The 12,987-nt window shown below is 53.3% G+C and overlaps 5 protein-coding genes across 5 annotated transcripts; 3 read left to right on the plus strand and 2 right to left on the minus strand.

Moving 5' to 3' along the window:
• Window positions 1-401: 401 nt before the first annotated feature.
• On the plus strand, window positions 402-2,098 carry A1O5_08139 (uncharacterized protein; the record flags this gene model as incomplete). Its single annotated transcript, XM_007748723.1, has 2 exons — window positions 402-1,306; window positions 1,357-2,098. 2 exons carry the CDS (start codon window positions 402-404, stop codon window positions 2,096-2,098), a joined length of 1,647 nt encoding a protein of 548 aa, XP_007746913.1.
• A 270-nt stretch (window positions 2,099-2,368) lies between these two features.
• On the plus strand, window positions 2,369-3,979 carry A1O5_08140 (phosphatidylinositol glycan, class W; the record flags this gene model as incomplete). The annotated part of the gene is made up of 2 exons (XM_007748724.1): window positions 2,369-2,476; window positions 2,546-3,979. 2 exons carry the CDS (start codon window positions 2,369-2,371, stop codon window positions 3,977-3,979), a joined length of 1,542 nt encoding a protein of 513 aa, XP_007746914.1.
• A 574-nt stretch (window positions 3,980-4,553) lies between these two features.
• On the plus strand, window positions 4,554-6,013 carry A1O5_08141 (uncharacterized protein; the record flags this gene model as incomplete). The annotated part of the gene is made up of 2 exons (XM_007748725.1): window positions 4,554-4,725; window positions 4,776-6,013. 2 exons carry the CDS (start codon window positions 4,554-4,556, stop codon window positions 6,011-6,013), a joined length of 1,410 nt encoding a protein of 469 aa, XP_007746915.1.
• A 949-nt stretch (window positions 6,014-6,962) lies between these two features.
• A1O5_08142 (choline kinase) lies at window positions 6,963-9,806 on the minus strand (the record flags this gene model as incomplete). Its single annotated transcript, XM_007748726.1, has 1 exon — window positions 6,963-9,806. One exon carries the CDS (start codon window positions 9,804-9,806, stop codon window positions 6,963-6,965), a length of 2,844 nt encoding a protein of 947 aa, XP_007746916.1.
• A 1,230-nt stretch (window positions 9,807-11,036) lies between these two features.
• A1O5_08143 (uncharacterized protein) lies at window positions 11,037-12,412 on the minus strand (the record flags this gene model as incomplete). Its single annotated transcript, XM_007748727.1, has 2 exons — window positions 11,037-11,863; window positions 11,938-12,412. 2 exons carry the CDS (start codon window positions 12,410-12,412, stop codon window positions 11,037-11,039), a joined length of 1,302 nt encoding a protein of 433 aa, XP_007746917.1.
• Window positions 12,413-12,987: the final 575 nt, after the last annotated feature.

The raw sequence follows: 12,987 nt of genomic DNA on the forward strand, positions 1-12,987 counted from the left end.
TGTATATATCGGGGACTATCAAAGCTGTACTTTAGGCGCTGTCGCCACTACCGAAGATTGTCAGGTCGATCTTGAGTCTGGCGACTGATCTAGATGCTGCTTGACGGAGGTAACTCCCTGGCACGGAAAATAGTCAATGGCATTTTGGGAATTCCTTCCTAATTTGACCGTCTTGGCTCTTACATAAAGAGCGCATCTCGTCCGTCCTGATGTACGAGTATTGCGAGTAATATTCCCGGTGACATCGAACTATACGCCACAGAGGGTATTGCGGCCTGCTCAAGCAATCCATAAACGACGTCCAGGATGACGGCTTTGCATTCGGCCGCATGACCGCCAACGATCTCAACATCCAGCTTTCTTTTCATTGTGCTGGATTCTTGCAAGAGCCCGGCGCCGCTATGGAGGCCGAAGCAGCAGATCAACCTGATAAAGCCCCTCAAGCCTGCGTATCCTGTCGAAAACAAAAGAGAAAATGCGACAAATTGCTCCCGAGCTGCTCGTTGTGCATCCGCATGTCCCGCCCTTGTGATTACTCGGAGACCGCCCCCATCCCTACCTCTGAAGACTTCGCCGCAATGCGACAGAAGATAGCCGACTTGGAAGCCCGCCTCGAAGGTCGACGGTCTGAAGGGGGGCATGGACCGATGCGCTCTTTCAGCGCGAGTCCTGGCATCGGTGGCGGCGAGGCTGCCTTTGCCACCGACAGCAATGCCACTTTCCCTGCTGCCTTTTTCCTGGACGCCGAAGTCTTTGTGGAAGCGCAGCTGACTATTCCCAGACCCAACATCGCTGTCCCGCCAGAAGTCGCAGCGACAGTGGGAGTGTCGATCCTGGACATTCAGGAAATTGTCGACCGATACTTCGCAAACATCCATACCTGGCTCCCATTCGTCTCCAAGAAGCGCATGCAGTTGACACTGTCCAATCCCACAATGGAACTTACTCTCGACCTAGCACTCCTGCTCTTGTCCATGAAGCTCGTCATCCAGGTACCTCAAAGTGGTCCTCAAAGTATCCGCTCACCGTTGTACAATCTTAGCAAGGGCTACGCCAACATGGTCGAATCGAGCGGATTGATGTCCCTCCAGTTGCTGCAAGCGAATATCTTGGTCGCCGCATACGAGATAGGCCACGCAATCTATCCGGCAGCGTATCTGAGTACTGGACACTGCGCTAGAATCGGACACGCGCTGGGTCTCAACGACCGGCGCCATGCTCCTCAAATGCTCAAGAAAAGAACGGGAGCTTGGGGGGAGCTGGAGGAAATGAAGCGAACTTGGTGGGCAACAATGCTTTTGGATAGGTATGTACAACGGTATTCCCATGAGGATCAGGCGCTTACCTTTGGTTGAGATATGTCAATCTCGGTTCCTCTGGTCACCCGTTGGCTACCGACGACCCTGTCCTCTACGATACTCTGCCGGCCGACGATGACCTCTGGGACGAGGGACAGATAACGACGAGTGAACCACTCTACGTCTCCTCGCCTACGAACGTTAAAGCTGGAGCGTTTACAAGAACGTGTCAAGCGACGCACCTCCTAGGTAGGCTCGTCCGTCTTCTGAATGACAGACTGCTTGATGCACCCATGCGATTTTCCGAAGCGATCCAGCTACATCGAACACTCCAGGCATTGGCTAATTTACTTCCTAACGACGTGCATCGATCGCCAGAGCGGTATGGAACGCCCCTGGCCATCTGTTATAGCAGTCTCATGCACCTTTGCGATCCGTTTGCTTGTACAGAATCTAACGGTGGCCACCGAACCGTGGAAGAGACTGAGATGCAGACCATTGCCATCGCAGGCATGAAGTCGGTTGCGGCAGATGTCTTCCGGTTCAGCCAACTCCTCCATGTGGGCATGACATCGAACCCTGCAGCGGTGAGTCCTTTGGTGGGGGACTGTATTTATTTTGGAGCGAGCATTTACGCATGGCTTGCCCATGAGACAGGACTGAGGGAAATGGGAGATGCATACCATATTCTAAGGAAGGTCTTGGAGACAATGGCATCTCGGTGGGCAGTAGGGCAGCAGTACCTCACTCTGCTGGACATAAGCAAGGAGAGCCTGTATGCCGATTCACAATTTGTATGAAGGAGGGCTAGAGCTATATCGAAAATTGCAGGTATATGAACGGTTTCACCCACATGCTACAACGATATTTGTAGAGGCCGCCCTTTTTGCCTGGTCGAAACCGGTGTCATTTGAAATGAATTGCCAGGCTTCGTCTGTCATTTCACCACGTGTGCTGCCACCTGTCACCATCCATTTCACATATCGAATTCCCCCCCTGATGAATGCTAAACCACTTCGCTTATAAGGCTCTCCCTACGTCCAAAATGATATAAACTCCAGTCCCTCGCCATGGCCGCAGCTTCAGCAGCCTCTTACAAGGCTCGTAAGGAGGCATTCGTGTCCAACCTCTATGGAAGTTCCTTGACAGAGATCAACGTGGTCACGCTTGTTGCTGCAGTACGCTTTCCAGCCCATACAGCCATCTGCTGGTCGTGTGCTCATGGACCTTCGCTGATTGATTCGCAGGCCGCAGTATTTCTCTGGACTGCTCTGCAGAGGAGACACTCTTTCTTCACGCCATACACTCCTGTCGCGTTGCTGGCCGACTTCCTGCTCAATGTCTGCGCCATTTTGTTCGCCATTACTCTGTACTCATCCACTCCCCTGGTCTTGAGTATCTTTCTCATCACTCCGGGGGCCGTCCTCACATTCCTCAAGACCGGCAGACAGTCCACCACCTCCGCCTCGGATGCCCCAGCAAAGGTGAATCCTCGCTCTGTCAATGGCGCCGCTGCTAGCACTTCCAATGCGCCTCCGATCCTCCCAATCCGACCATTCCTGACCCATTACCGCGGGTCAATGCTCATTGTGACCTGCCTAGCCATCCTAGCTGTTGACTTTCCCATCTTTCCCCGCCGCTACGCCAAAGTCGAGATATGGGGCACCTCGCTCATGGACTTGGGTGTGGGCTCTTTCGTGTTTTCGGCCGGCGTGGTCTCTGCTCGAGCCGTGGTCCGCGCCCGTACCGGGGTTCAAGCATTACCGTCACCGAATACAAAATTCGTCAGCCGTTTCATTCAAGCCCTTCGACATTCGGTCCCTTTGTTCATCCTCGGCTTCATTCGCCTCTACAGCGTCAAAGGACTCGACTACGCCGAGCACGTCACTGAGTATGGAGTCCACTGGAATTTCTTCTTCACGCTGGCGTTATTACCCCCTTTTGTTGAGATTTCCGACAGTGTTACCCGCAGGATGTTCAAGTCTTACGAGACCTTCGCTCTCACCTTGGCCGTCGTCTACGAGCTCATTCTCAACAATACCGACCTTCTGTCCTACATCTTGATCTCTCCTCGCGGACCCGACCTTTTGTCCAAAAACCGAGAAGGAGTGTTCTCTTTCGCGGGATACCTGGCGATCTTCCTCGCAGGGCGCGGAACGGGGATGCTTGCCGTCCAATTCAACGAGCCGGTCCCAAAAATTTCGAAACAGTCGAGTCCGAGGGAACTCACGCGTCGCGAGAGACGATCGGTCCTCAATGGCCTCCTCATCAAATCCCTTATCTACGTTTTCCTATATTGGTTAACGACGAGCCTGTACACATTCAATCTTACAGTATCGCGCCGCCTTGCCAACCTCCCCTACATGCTGTGGGTTGTCGCGTTCAACAACGCCCAAATGTTCCTCTTTGGTCTGGTGGAAGATTGCGGGCCGAGCTTCTCATACCAAGCGGAAGACAAGGACAGAGTTCGCTCCGCGACCAGCCGAATTCTGGCGGTGTTTAATAAGAACGGGCTCGTCATCTTTTTGGTCGCGAATCTTCTGACGGGCCTGGTCAACTTGAGTTTCAATACGTTGGATATGCGTCCACTGAGCGCGATGGGGTTGTTGATGGGTTATGCGGTTCTGGTTACCGGGGTAGCATTGGGATTGGACAAGAGTGGTGTGAAGATCAAACTATGAGCGAGAGTTACCTACCTAGATCACTCGCGACAAAAACACCTAATCGACACATACGGTTTGTTCTTAAGAGGATGAGCGACGGCCGCTTTGACCTAAGTTTGAACGGAGTCTATTAGTGACGTCGCTGAGCGCTCCCTGAGTAACAGGGCGATACCAGGGAAAGAATGAAGCTGATTCAACTGGGCACGGTGCGTATTGTACTTACACACAAAGCAAAGGTTAACGACCATTGGTCTATATTCTAACCGGTGAGATCGCCCATGAGACATCCATGCAGCATGCGTCTTGCTCCCATGGGTGCCGCCGGATGATGGCCATCTCATACCCAAGATACCATAAATATTGGATTCTCCCCTGGGACCCGGATTTGAGACTTTCCGATAGATAGGTATATCACAGGGCTCAGAAGGGACCCCGTCGAGCCGCCAAAATGATCTGTGCCAAATGCTCCCGTATCCCATTGGACCTTTTCCTAGGCGATGATCGCATCCAATATAAATTGCACCCCAGGTTGTTGGATTTCACCGTGTCTGCAGAAAAAGGTTGCCATTCTTGCCGGTTACTGTTGCAACAAATGATATCTCAGTTTTGTCCTACGTTCTTTGGCCCACCGGATCTCAATCCTCGCTACGATGGGGACGGCTATTGGATTGAATGGGATAACTCGGTGGATAGAATTGTTCTTGCCTCAGGAATGAATCATTACTTCCTGGAGTATGACTGTGAAACCGGACTCCGGACAAGTGGTAAGTACCACGCCACGAATGCTCTCTAGTAAATAGGCTAACAGTTGTAGGTCGCACACCCGCCCTGTCCGCCATACCAAGCACCGAAAGTCTCAGTATCATCAGGTCATGGCTCGATAAATGCCTGAATGAGCATCAAGGCTGCGGTGAGAATAGTGTTGGAGACCCACCTACTCGACTCGTCGACGTCGGGCCTCACGACGGTTCTCAGGAGCCACGAATCGTTTGTGGCGAGCAGTGTCGAGAACAAAGATCTAGATACTTCGCGCTGAGTTACTGTTGGGGATCGACGACCAAGGAATCTCCGTGGACATTGTCGACTGGAAATATTGACAGTTTCAAGGCCGGAATTCATCTAGCCCGGCTCCCTCGGAGCTTTCAGGACGTCATTCAACTTACCAGAGGGCTGAATGAGAGATATATCTGGATCGACTGCCTCTGTATCCTTCAGGACTCTCCAGACGATTGGGAAAAAGAAGCCTCGTCTATGGCCGATATCTACGCCAACGCTCTCTGCACTATAATATCACCCTCACCAGATCCGTCGAAACCCCTCTTTGCTGAGAGGGATATGTCCCTAGTCAGCCCCGCCGTTTTGAACTTATCAACGGAAGACAGAAGCCGGACTGCTGCCGTCAGATTCCATCCCGTCTTGCCGAATTGGACAGCCGGGACGAATGCCATGGAGGGCGAAGAGTCCCTTCAGAAGAGTCAGCCTACAAGACGGCGCGGATGGTGTATGCAAGAGTATGAACTCTCTCGCCGGGCTCTTGTTTTAACTACCCATCAATCTGGCTGGATCTGTAAACAGATGCAATGCTCTGAAGAGGAGTTTTCCACTATGTCTCGTCCCCTTTCGGACTCGACTGTCCATAATGACGGAGTCCTGTTGCGTCCCAACAAGCGCTTGGCTTGGTGGCCTCTCCATTACCACGGACCCCCTGAACAGAGCGCATGCGAAACTGTTGCTCTCAATCGGAAGGTTGTCGAGCAACCACCTGGTCTTTACCACCACATGTGGGAGAAACTCGTCGAGGAATTTACGTCGAGAGAAATCACGGTGCCGACGGACCGGCTGCCTGCCATATCCGGACTCGCCGCAAGACGGCAACGGGAGACGGGAGACCAGTATCTGGCTGGCCTGTGGAAGAACAACCTTGCGTACCCAACGCACCAACATGGCCATGGGCCACGGTCAACGCTCCTGTATGGTTTCCGACGCGGCCGTTCGATCGGAGCTCCTTTGAGACCTCTATGCCATCACCAATTGAAGGAGACGAGGCCGTGATTCTGGGTGCTGAAGTCAAGGTGAGGGGGACAAATCCCTTTGGCATCGTGGAATCAGGCAGGGTAACGATGGAGGGCCGACTCTTCTTCGGTGCCTCTGTGCGGGCTCCCACACGGGGTCAAGGCGGTGGCGGCCGGCAGCTCGAAGATCCAAAAGGCAACAAACTTGGCGATGTTTACTTTGATGACCACGCATATTCTTCCAGGTACTCGGTCCTACACTGTCTCTGGCTGGACCCTGGAATAGTCGAGGACGCGGACTTGGGACTGCCACCGGAACGATACAGCGGAGGATTTGGACTAGCACTCTCCCTTCACTCCAGCACGGGGCACGAAATGGTATACCATCGAGTTGGGTTTATACAGTTTAACCCTCAGGTTACGATGACTGTCGGCGGGTGGAAAAAGTCTCGATTGACGATAATATAATTTTGACTAATCTCGACCTCTGGCCCTGAAGAAGACGGGACAAGGTTGGATGGGACTAGGAATTGGTATCTCGATCTACATCACCGAATTATCATGCACTCCCGCACTCCGTACGCCGTACTCTGTTTCTTCCATTCAATGGCATTCGTACTCGTCGTCATAATCACCTGTGAGTCCTTTAGCTGATGACTGTCCAGCTCCTGCTCCAGCTCCCGACCCAGGAGTCCGTCCCATGGCGCGGGACCGGTCCGATCATAAAATTAAGGCCTGCCTGTCTGAAAACCTCAACTCCATCCGTCTCGGCTGCCAAATTCCATATCCCACTCATATCTCACATGGCGTGATGCGTATTGCACACCTCATAACCTGGAGCAACCAAGGATCCTTTCATGGCTTGCCTCTCAACCCTTGCTGCTCAGGCTGGCTCAAGCCACACACCGTGCTCAGACCACTCACTAACGCCACAACCAGTCGGGCATCGAATATATCGACAACGCCAAAGTGCAAACAGCCAGCAAGCGTCAATACGACACAAGCTTGACCCTCCGCTTGAGGTCCACGGGTAACTCATCCTCCTCGACCAAGCCCATTTGAAGGCAGTCGCCCCAGAAAAACATGGCCCGTTCCTGTGCGTAGGCGAGGTAGTCGAATTCGTCCTCGGGTTCGTCACCGTGGTCGGAGGGAGAGCTCGGGCGGCTATCTGGGCGAGGCTGTCCCTCGACTTGTGTCATCTCTGTGTCGGCGTTATGGTCGGAGTCGATCTGAGGTCGAGCCGGAAGTTGTGAGCGAGAACGTTCCCTGTCACCGTTAGTTGTGATCGCCGGTTCAAGATTGCTATGTGTTTCGGCGTGCTCATGGATGGTGTCACAGGGACTGAAATTGTTGTTACTGGCGTCCGGTCGGTGGCTCACCGCAATGTCTCCATTGCCTTCGTGGTGTGCTTCCTCTTGTGCTCTCCCTTCGGGTCGGTCCCAGTGACTCTCCACCTGCATTCGTTTCTCCTCTCCAGTCAGGGGGTCCGACATTGGATTCGAATGGTCATCTTGATGATATTTTCCGACGCCATCCTTGCCCACCAAGCTTTTCACCTTGTCGACGATCTTCTTTTCTCCCGCAGACACCATCTCTGTCACGCTCTTTCTCCGTTTGCTCTTCGTCTTCTCCGCCATCTTGTCTTCTTTTGCCTTTTCCTCCAATGCATCCAGCTCTGGTACCTTGGCCTGCACAATTCCCCACGCGACCCACTGCGCCGAATTTGCCATCCTCCACACCCTCGTTTGCTGCAACAACCTTTGGATTTCCTCCTCCTGGGCCTTTTCTCTTTCGCTCTCCTCTCTGTCGTAATTGGCCTCAACTCCTCCGTCCAATCCTCCGCTTCCCCCCCAGGGATTGGGGGTCCCGCCTCCAGGGGTACGCGCATCCAGCATGAAATCACTGATATTGGTCTTCTCCCGACCTTCCATCTTGGGTGTCGCACTCGCCGCGGGGTTGAACTGCGGTCTATGCATGACATAACTCCTCACGAATCTGTATTGCTCCCGCTCATCCGGATACCGTCGCGTGTCACATTGAAAGTTCTTGTCGGGGGGGTTGTGATAGTTGTAACACCACTCGGTGAAATGGTTTGCGAACTCTAACCCTACGGTGTTCTGCGCTGCATACTCGAAGTCGATGACGACGAGCTGCTTGTGCTGATTCGACGGTTGGAGGAGGGGCGAGGTGCCGGAGGGTTGGAGGCGCATGAGGTTCCCGTACTGGGTGTCATTGTGTGCGAAGACGAGCAGCTTGCGGATTCCTTCGCGGCCACCACTGTCTGCGATCAGGCGTTTCCGATATGCGTCATAGGCCCTGCGGAAGACAGGCCATTCGACGCCGCAGATCAACCCGCGGCGGACGTAGCGGGCATTGACTGTTGACTTGCGCCTTGTCGTGCCGTCCGTGAGCTCCCTCTCGGCCTGATGAACCTGATTATCAAGCCAAGTAATCACCTTCTCGCACCGATCGACCCATTTGTCCCAGTTCACAAAAACCGCCGGACCGGCGTCAAGTTCAGATTCGAGCAGTTCGATCCCTTCATGAAGCTCGCGCATTCGTTTCGCGATCTGTTTAGATGTCTCAGGAATACGCAGATCCTCCGCCGTGAGGGTCTTGGCATGGAGAAATTCTTCGAAACGCCCGTTCTCGAAGGATCCCAGGAGACGAGGTCCGATGCTTTTCCGAGCCAGGCGGCGAAGAATGCCCAATTCGGCCTCTCGATCGATGAGATGTTCAACTTGCGGACCGTAAATGCGCAGGAGAAGAGAAGTAGGACGACGCCGAGAAATGGGGACGGGCGGCGCAGATGGGTCAGAAGGATTGTGGGCGTCGTATTCGGACATATTTTTGGGAGGATGGACGACGTAGACAGCGTTGGTAAGGGCGCCGCTCAGACGGGCAACGTCGATATCGGCAGCGCGATCGATAGGGATGCGGCGCCAGCCCTTCAGTTTAAGCGTGTGCGTCAACCGGACAATGTCCTTCTTGAAGGTCACCCAGTGATCATAATCCTGCCTCCTCGCACTATCGCTGGTATCCACATCTGCCGATCCGCCAGCAAAAGCCATGGTTTTGGAGTTGTCCAGCTTCGCCTCGACGTTTGGGACTAATATATCGTCGCCGAAGAACTCTGTGTCTGATGAAGCCGGCATGGAGCGGGGCTGCTTGTATCTCTTGCCTAAGGATCCTCTTCTCAGGAGCGAGCTCGAAGACTTGTGTAGAAGCTTCGAGTTATTGTTGAAAGAGAAATTCTGCAGGATGTTTTCGAGCCTTTCAAGCGACATATCTTGTTCGTTGTCAAGCAGGGCATCGTTTGGTTTGGGGTCGTCGGTCTGATCGTCGGGGGTCCTCGGCTGCTTGCTGCGATGAGGGTGATGCCGATGGTGCCTCTGCTTCTGTCGTTTGGCCTTCTCATCTTGAAGCCAGTCGGCTACCTGGGCAAGGATATTGCGGAGATCAGGAGTTTTACTCTCTGCCGTCGTTCCAGGAGTTGTGGTGCCTGGACCCCCTGACCACGATGAGTCAGGGGGGTTATTGTCGTCGAGGCTGAGGTACGACATAGGTTTGTTAAGGGGAGCGCCAGCAGAGGAGATGTGAGATGAATTTGAATTTGAATTTGAATGATGCAGGGCGGGTCGGCCGGTCATCTTCTTTCCTGAAATACTGGCGCGGTGAAGTTTGGGGCTGTGCGAGGCAACGAGCGTGGGGGAGGAGCCGACACCGTCATCCTGGCCATCCGCGAAGACCTTGATATTAGGCTCGGGGATATGTTCTGGCTCGTCGAAGATGGTCACACCTAGGGATGCGTTAGAAGCCTGACTTGGACGCATGCATCCACTCTGGGCACGTTCTCCATCTCTCGACAGAAATCAAACAGGCCGGGGAAGCAAAGGAAAAAAAAGCAAACACAATGGCATGGACCGTCACATCGCCCCTGGAGCTCGATTGTTCAATGAGCACTGCTTATTCCCACAGCTTCCCACAACATCCCACTGTCGTGTGCGCGGGTGTCGCGTGACAGATCGCCTCGGTGTGGTCGAGCGAAAGGAAATGGGCAATAACGCACGTGCATGGCTCCTCGTATCAGGGACACAGCGCTGCGCCAGTAAGAAGCATGGATGAGCGGTGGCACGAACATGAAATCATGCAGCAAAAGAAATGATAAATGTGGGCACGATGGCAACGCAAAGCACGCCTCGATCTGGCCTTTGAGAGGGGGTTTCCATGAGATGCAAACATCGACACACCAAATGTCAGGGATTTTCTGTTTGTCATGGGCGATGCAGTGAGAGTACAGAGTGGTGGTGAGTGGTGGCCGTACCTTTTTGTGGCCCTGTGCGTGGCGACGCCGTCGTAGCCTTTAGACTTGGAGATGGGTATGAGGGCGCCATTGTGAGGCGGATTGTGAGGCGGAATGCTCTGCTAGCACAGTCCGGGCTGATTGTGTGTGAGACGAGTGTTAGCTCCTTTCAGCCATGGGATAGGGGACGAGGATATTATGTGAAGGAGAATGTGGTGGCCTGGTGGAATGTGTGGATGGTGGATGCCCAGTGCAAGTGGAAAAGTGAAAAGTGACCTCGAGAGAAAGTTGCTCGCATGTGGCCTGCGCACGTGCTCTTGTTCTTGTCCGCCACCGACGGAGCCTTCCATTGGTGCCATCCGTTCTTCTTTCTTTCTCTCCTCATTTCTTTATTCTCATCGGCATCCTCTCATGCTACCCTCCAGTCTGTCAAGGAGGGGGGAAAGAGAGGGCACAAAAAGAAAGGATAAAAATTCTGCTTGAATTCCTTTGCTGCTGCTTCATGCTAACAGTATACAGTAACAGTAGAAAGGCCCCCCCTGGGGCCTGAGAACCAGCCAGTGCCTGAATCAATCCACCCCTTCGTTTCCTTTCCTGTCCTTCCTTTCCTTGGTCATACCCTTTATCCTGTCAAATGCTGGGCTTGTTTCGTCGCTAATGAACCGTTACCTATGCATGGATATCGTTACAATCACAACTCTCTTGTCCAAGTCTAATCGAGACTGCACAATCAAGAACCTCCCAAGGCCTTCGCTCAATGTCATCGATTTAAGCTCTTCGGATGTGGCCTATCATGTATCCTCGTCACTTGCTCTCCTCTTTCCCCAGGACTTCGATTTCGATTCGACGTGCCCTCCAGCTCCTCCGGATCTTCCACCAGATCTGATAGTCCAAAGCCTCCGTGCTCGACATCATAGTTTTGCATCAGTCCCGCGCTTTCCGCGCTTGCGTGGCGACTGCCGCCCGATAAGATCCCACCCGGACTGAATGTCAGGCTGCTACTCCGTCGATGCGGATCCAGACTTCTTCTTGCTTGCATGCTTCTTCGTGTTTGCAGGCCGGCGAGAGGGTCCGTCGGGATCCCATCTTCATCTGCGATTTTCCCATTGAGTAGTCGATGACCGTCCGGATCTCCTCTCGACAGGTTGAGCAGGTACACGCCCGAAAAGATGACCAAAAACCCACAGAGGAGAGAGATCGTATTGACGGCATCCGTCGTGTTAAATCCTTGGAACAGAATAAACGATGCGCACAACGTGGCCGTCGTAAATGTCACATAATACAAAGGATTGACGATCGAGGTCGAAAACTGACTGAGCGCCTTGTTGAAATAATTCATCTGTGTGAGAATGCAGACGATGGTGACAATCATAAAGACGTATGTCGAAGGGTGGGTGAATTGGTTGTTGCCCGCAAAAGTCAGCTTGACCGCAATTCCAAAGGCCTTGACCGACATGACAGATACCGAACCGACGGTCGAACAAATCGAGATGTAGATCAGGGGATTCTTCTTGCCGTACACTGGGGCGACTTTGTAGATCATAACAGTCGAGAAGACAATCGCTGCGAGACAATAGATTATGAACGCTGCGAGAAAGAGAGAAATTAGCCAGGTCCCTTTCACGTTTTGTGCGCCAACCCGAGTCGCATATCGTCCATACCTGGTTTAATCGCATACCCCAGAATCTGATCAACCGTCTCAATCTCCTTGTCCGGGGGCGCATGAAGCACAATGATGACACTTCCCAGCAGACAGATCGCACATCCCAGCTTGCCCAACACTCCCAACTCCTCTCCGAGGAAATAGGCGCCAAGCACGGCTCCAATGAGGACACTGAGCGCGCCCAGCGGGGTGACGAGAATGGCGGGCGCGAAAGCGTATGCGGCGAAGTTGGCGATTTCGCCGACCACCAAGGACCCTATCCCTGCCCACCACAGCGGGGTTTTCATATATGCGAAGCCTTCTCCCTCAAAGCCATGTTTGTCCGCGGCGTCGTTGAGTCCCTTCTTGGTGATGACGAAGCTGGTTCCGATGGCGAGGGTGGAGATGATGGCCAGGACGAGGCCAATGTATTTGTCTTCGAGCATGTTGAACACCATGTGCGGGGCATTGTTGCCGTCGGCAGCGTCCCCCATCTTTGCTACTCGGCCGGGCTCTCTCTCTCTCTCTCTCTCTCTCTCCGCGTCCCACTCTTTTCAGCCTCGTTTCAATCCAAGTATCGTGACACAAGGGGACCCGTTCCCCCGGACGAAAATGCGGCCGTTAGAGACAGGGAGAAGAGTGTATTCTTCTTTATTTCTAATCAGGAAGGAACGGTATTCAATGCGCCGTGACTGTAATTCCGTACATCTAGGAATTGTCTGTGGGACTTTTCTCACAGCCGCAAGGTTCATAAACAGGACCCAGATGACCGGACTCCGAGCGGGCTGGGGATGCGAAAGGCCACGAATGAGGGAGGGGCTCTAGCCGTTTGGGAAGGATTGGTGAGGTTCTGTGCTGGGAGTCAAAACTAAACGAGAGACTGGGTTGTTTTGTGTCCCAGGATGAAAGGAAAGGCAAGCGACACAACTCCTGAGGCAAGCAAGGAATGGCGCAGGAAGACGAAGAGGCGGATTTGCGGATGCGGTGGTGGGCGGCGGTGCTTATAGCAGAACGGTGAGGTACGGCGAGGGTGTTTTCTTTTCGGACCTTTTGGGAAATATTAATCAAT

Source organism: Cladophialophora psammophila (genome assembly GCF_000585535.1).
Source record: "Cladophialophora psammophila CBS 110553 chromosome Unknown aczJe-supercont1.13, whole genome shotgun sequence".
In the NCBI taxonomy this organism is placed as follows: Eukaryota; Fungi; Ascomycota; class Eurotiomycetes; order Chaetothyriales; family Herpotrichiellaceae; genus Cladophialophora; species Cladophialophora psammophila.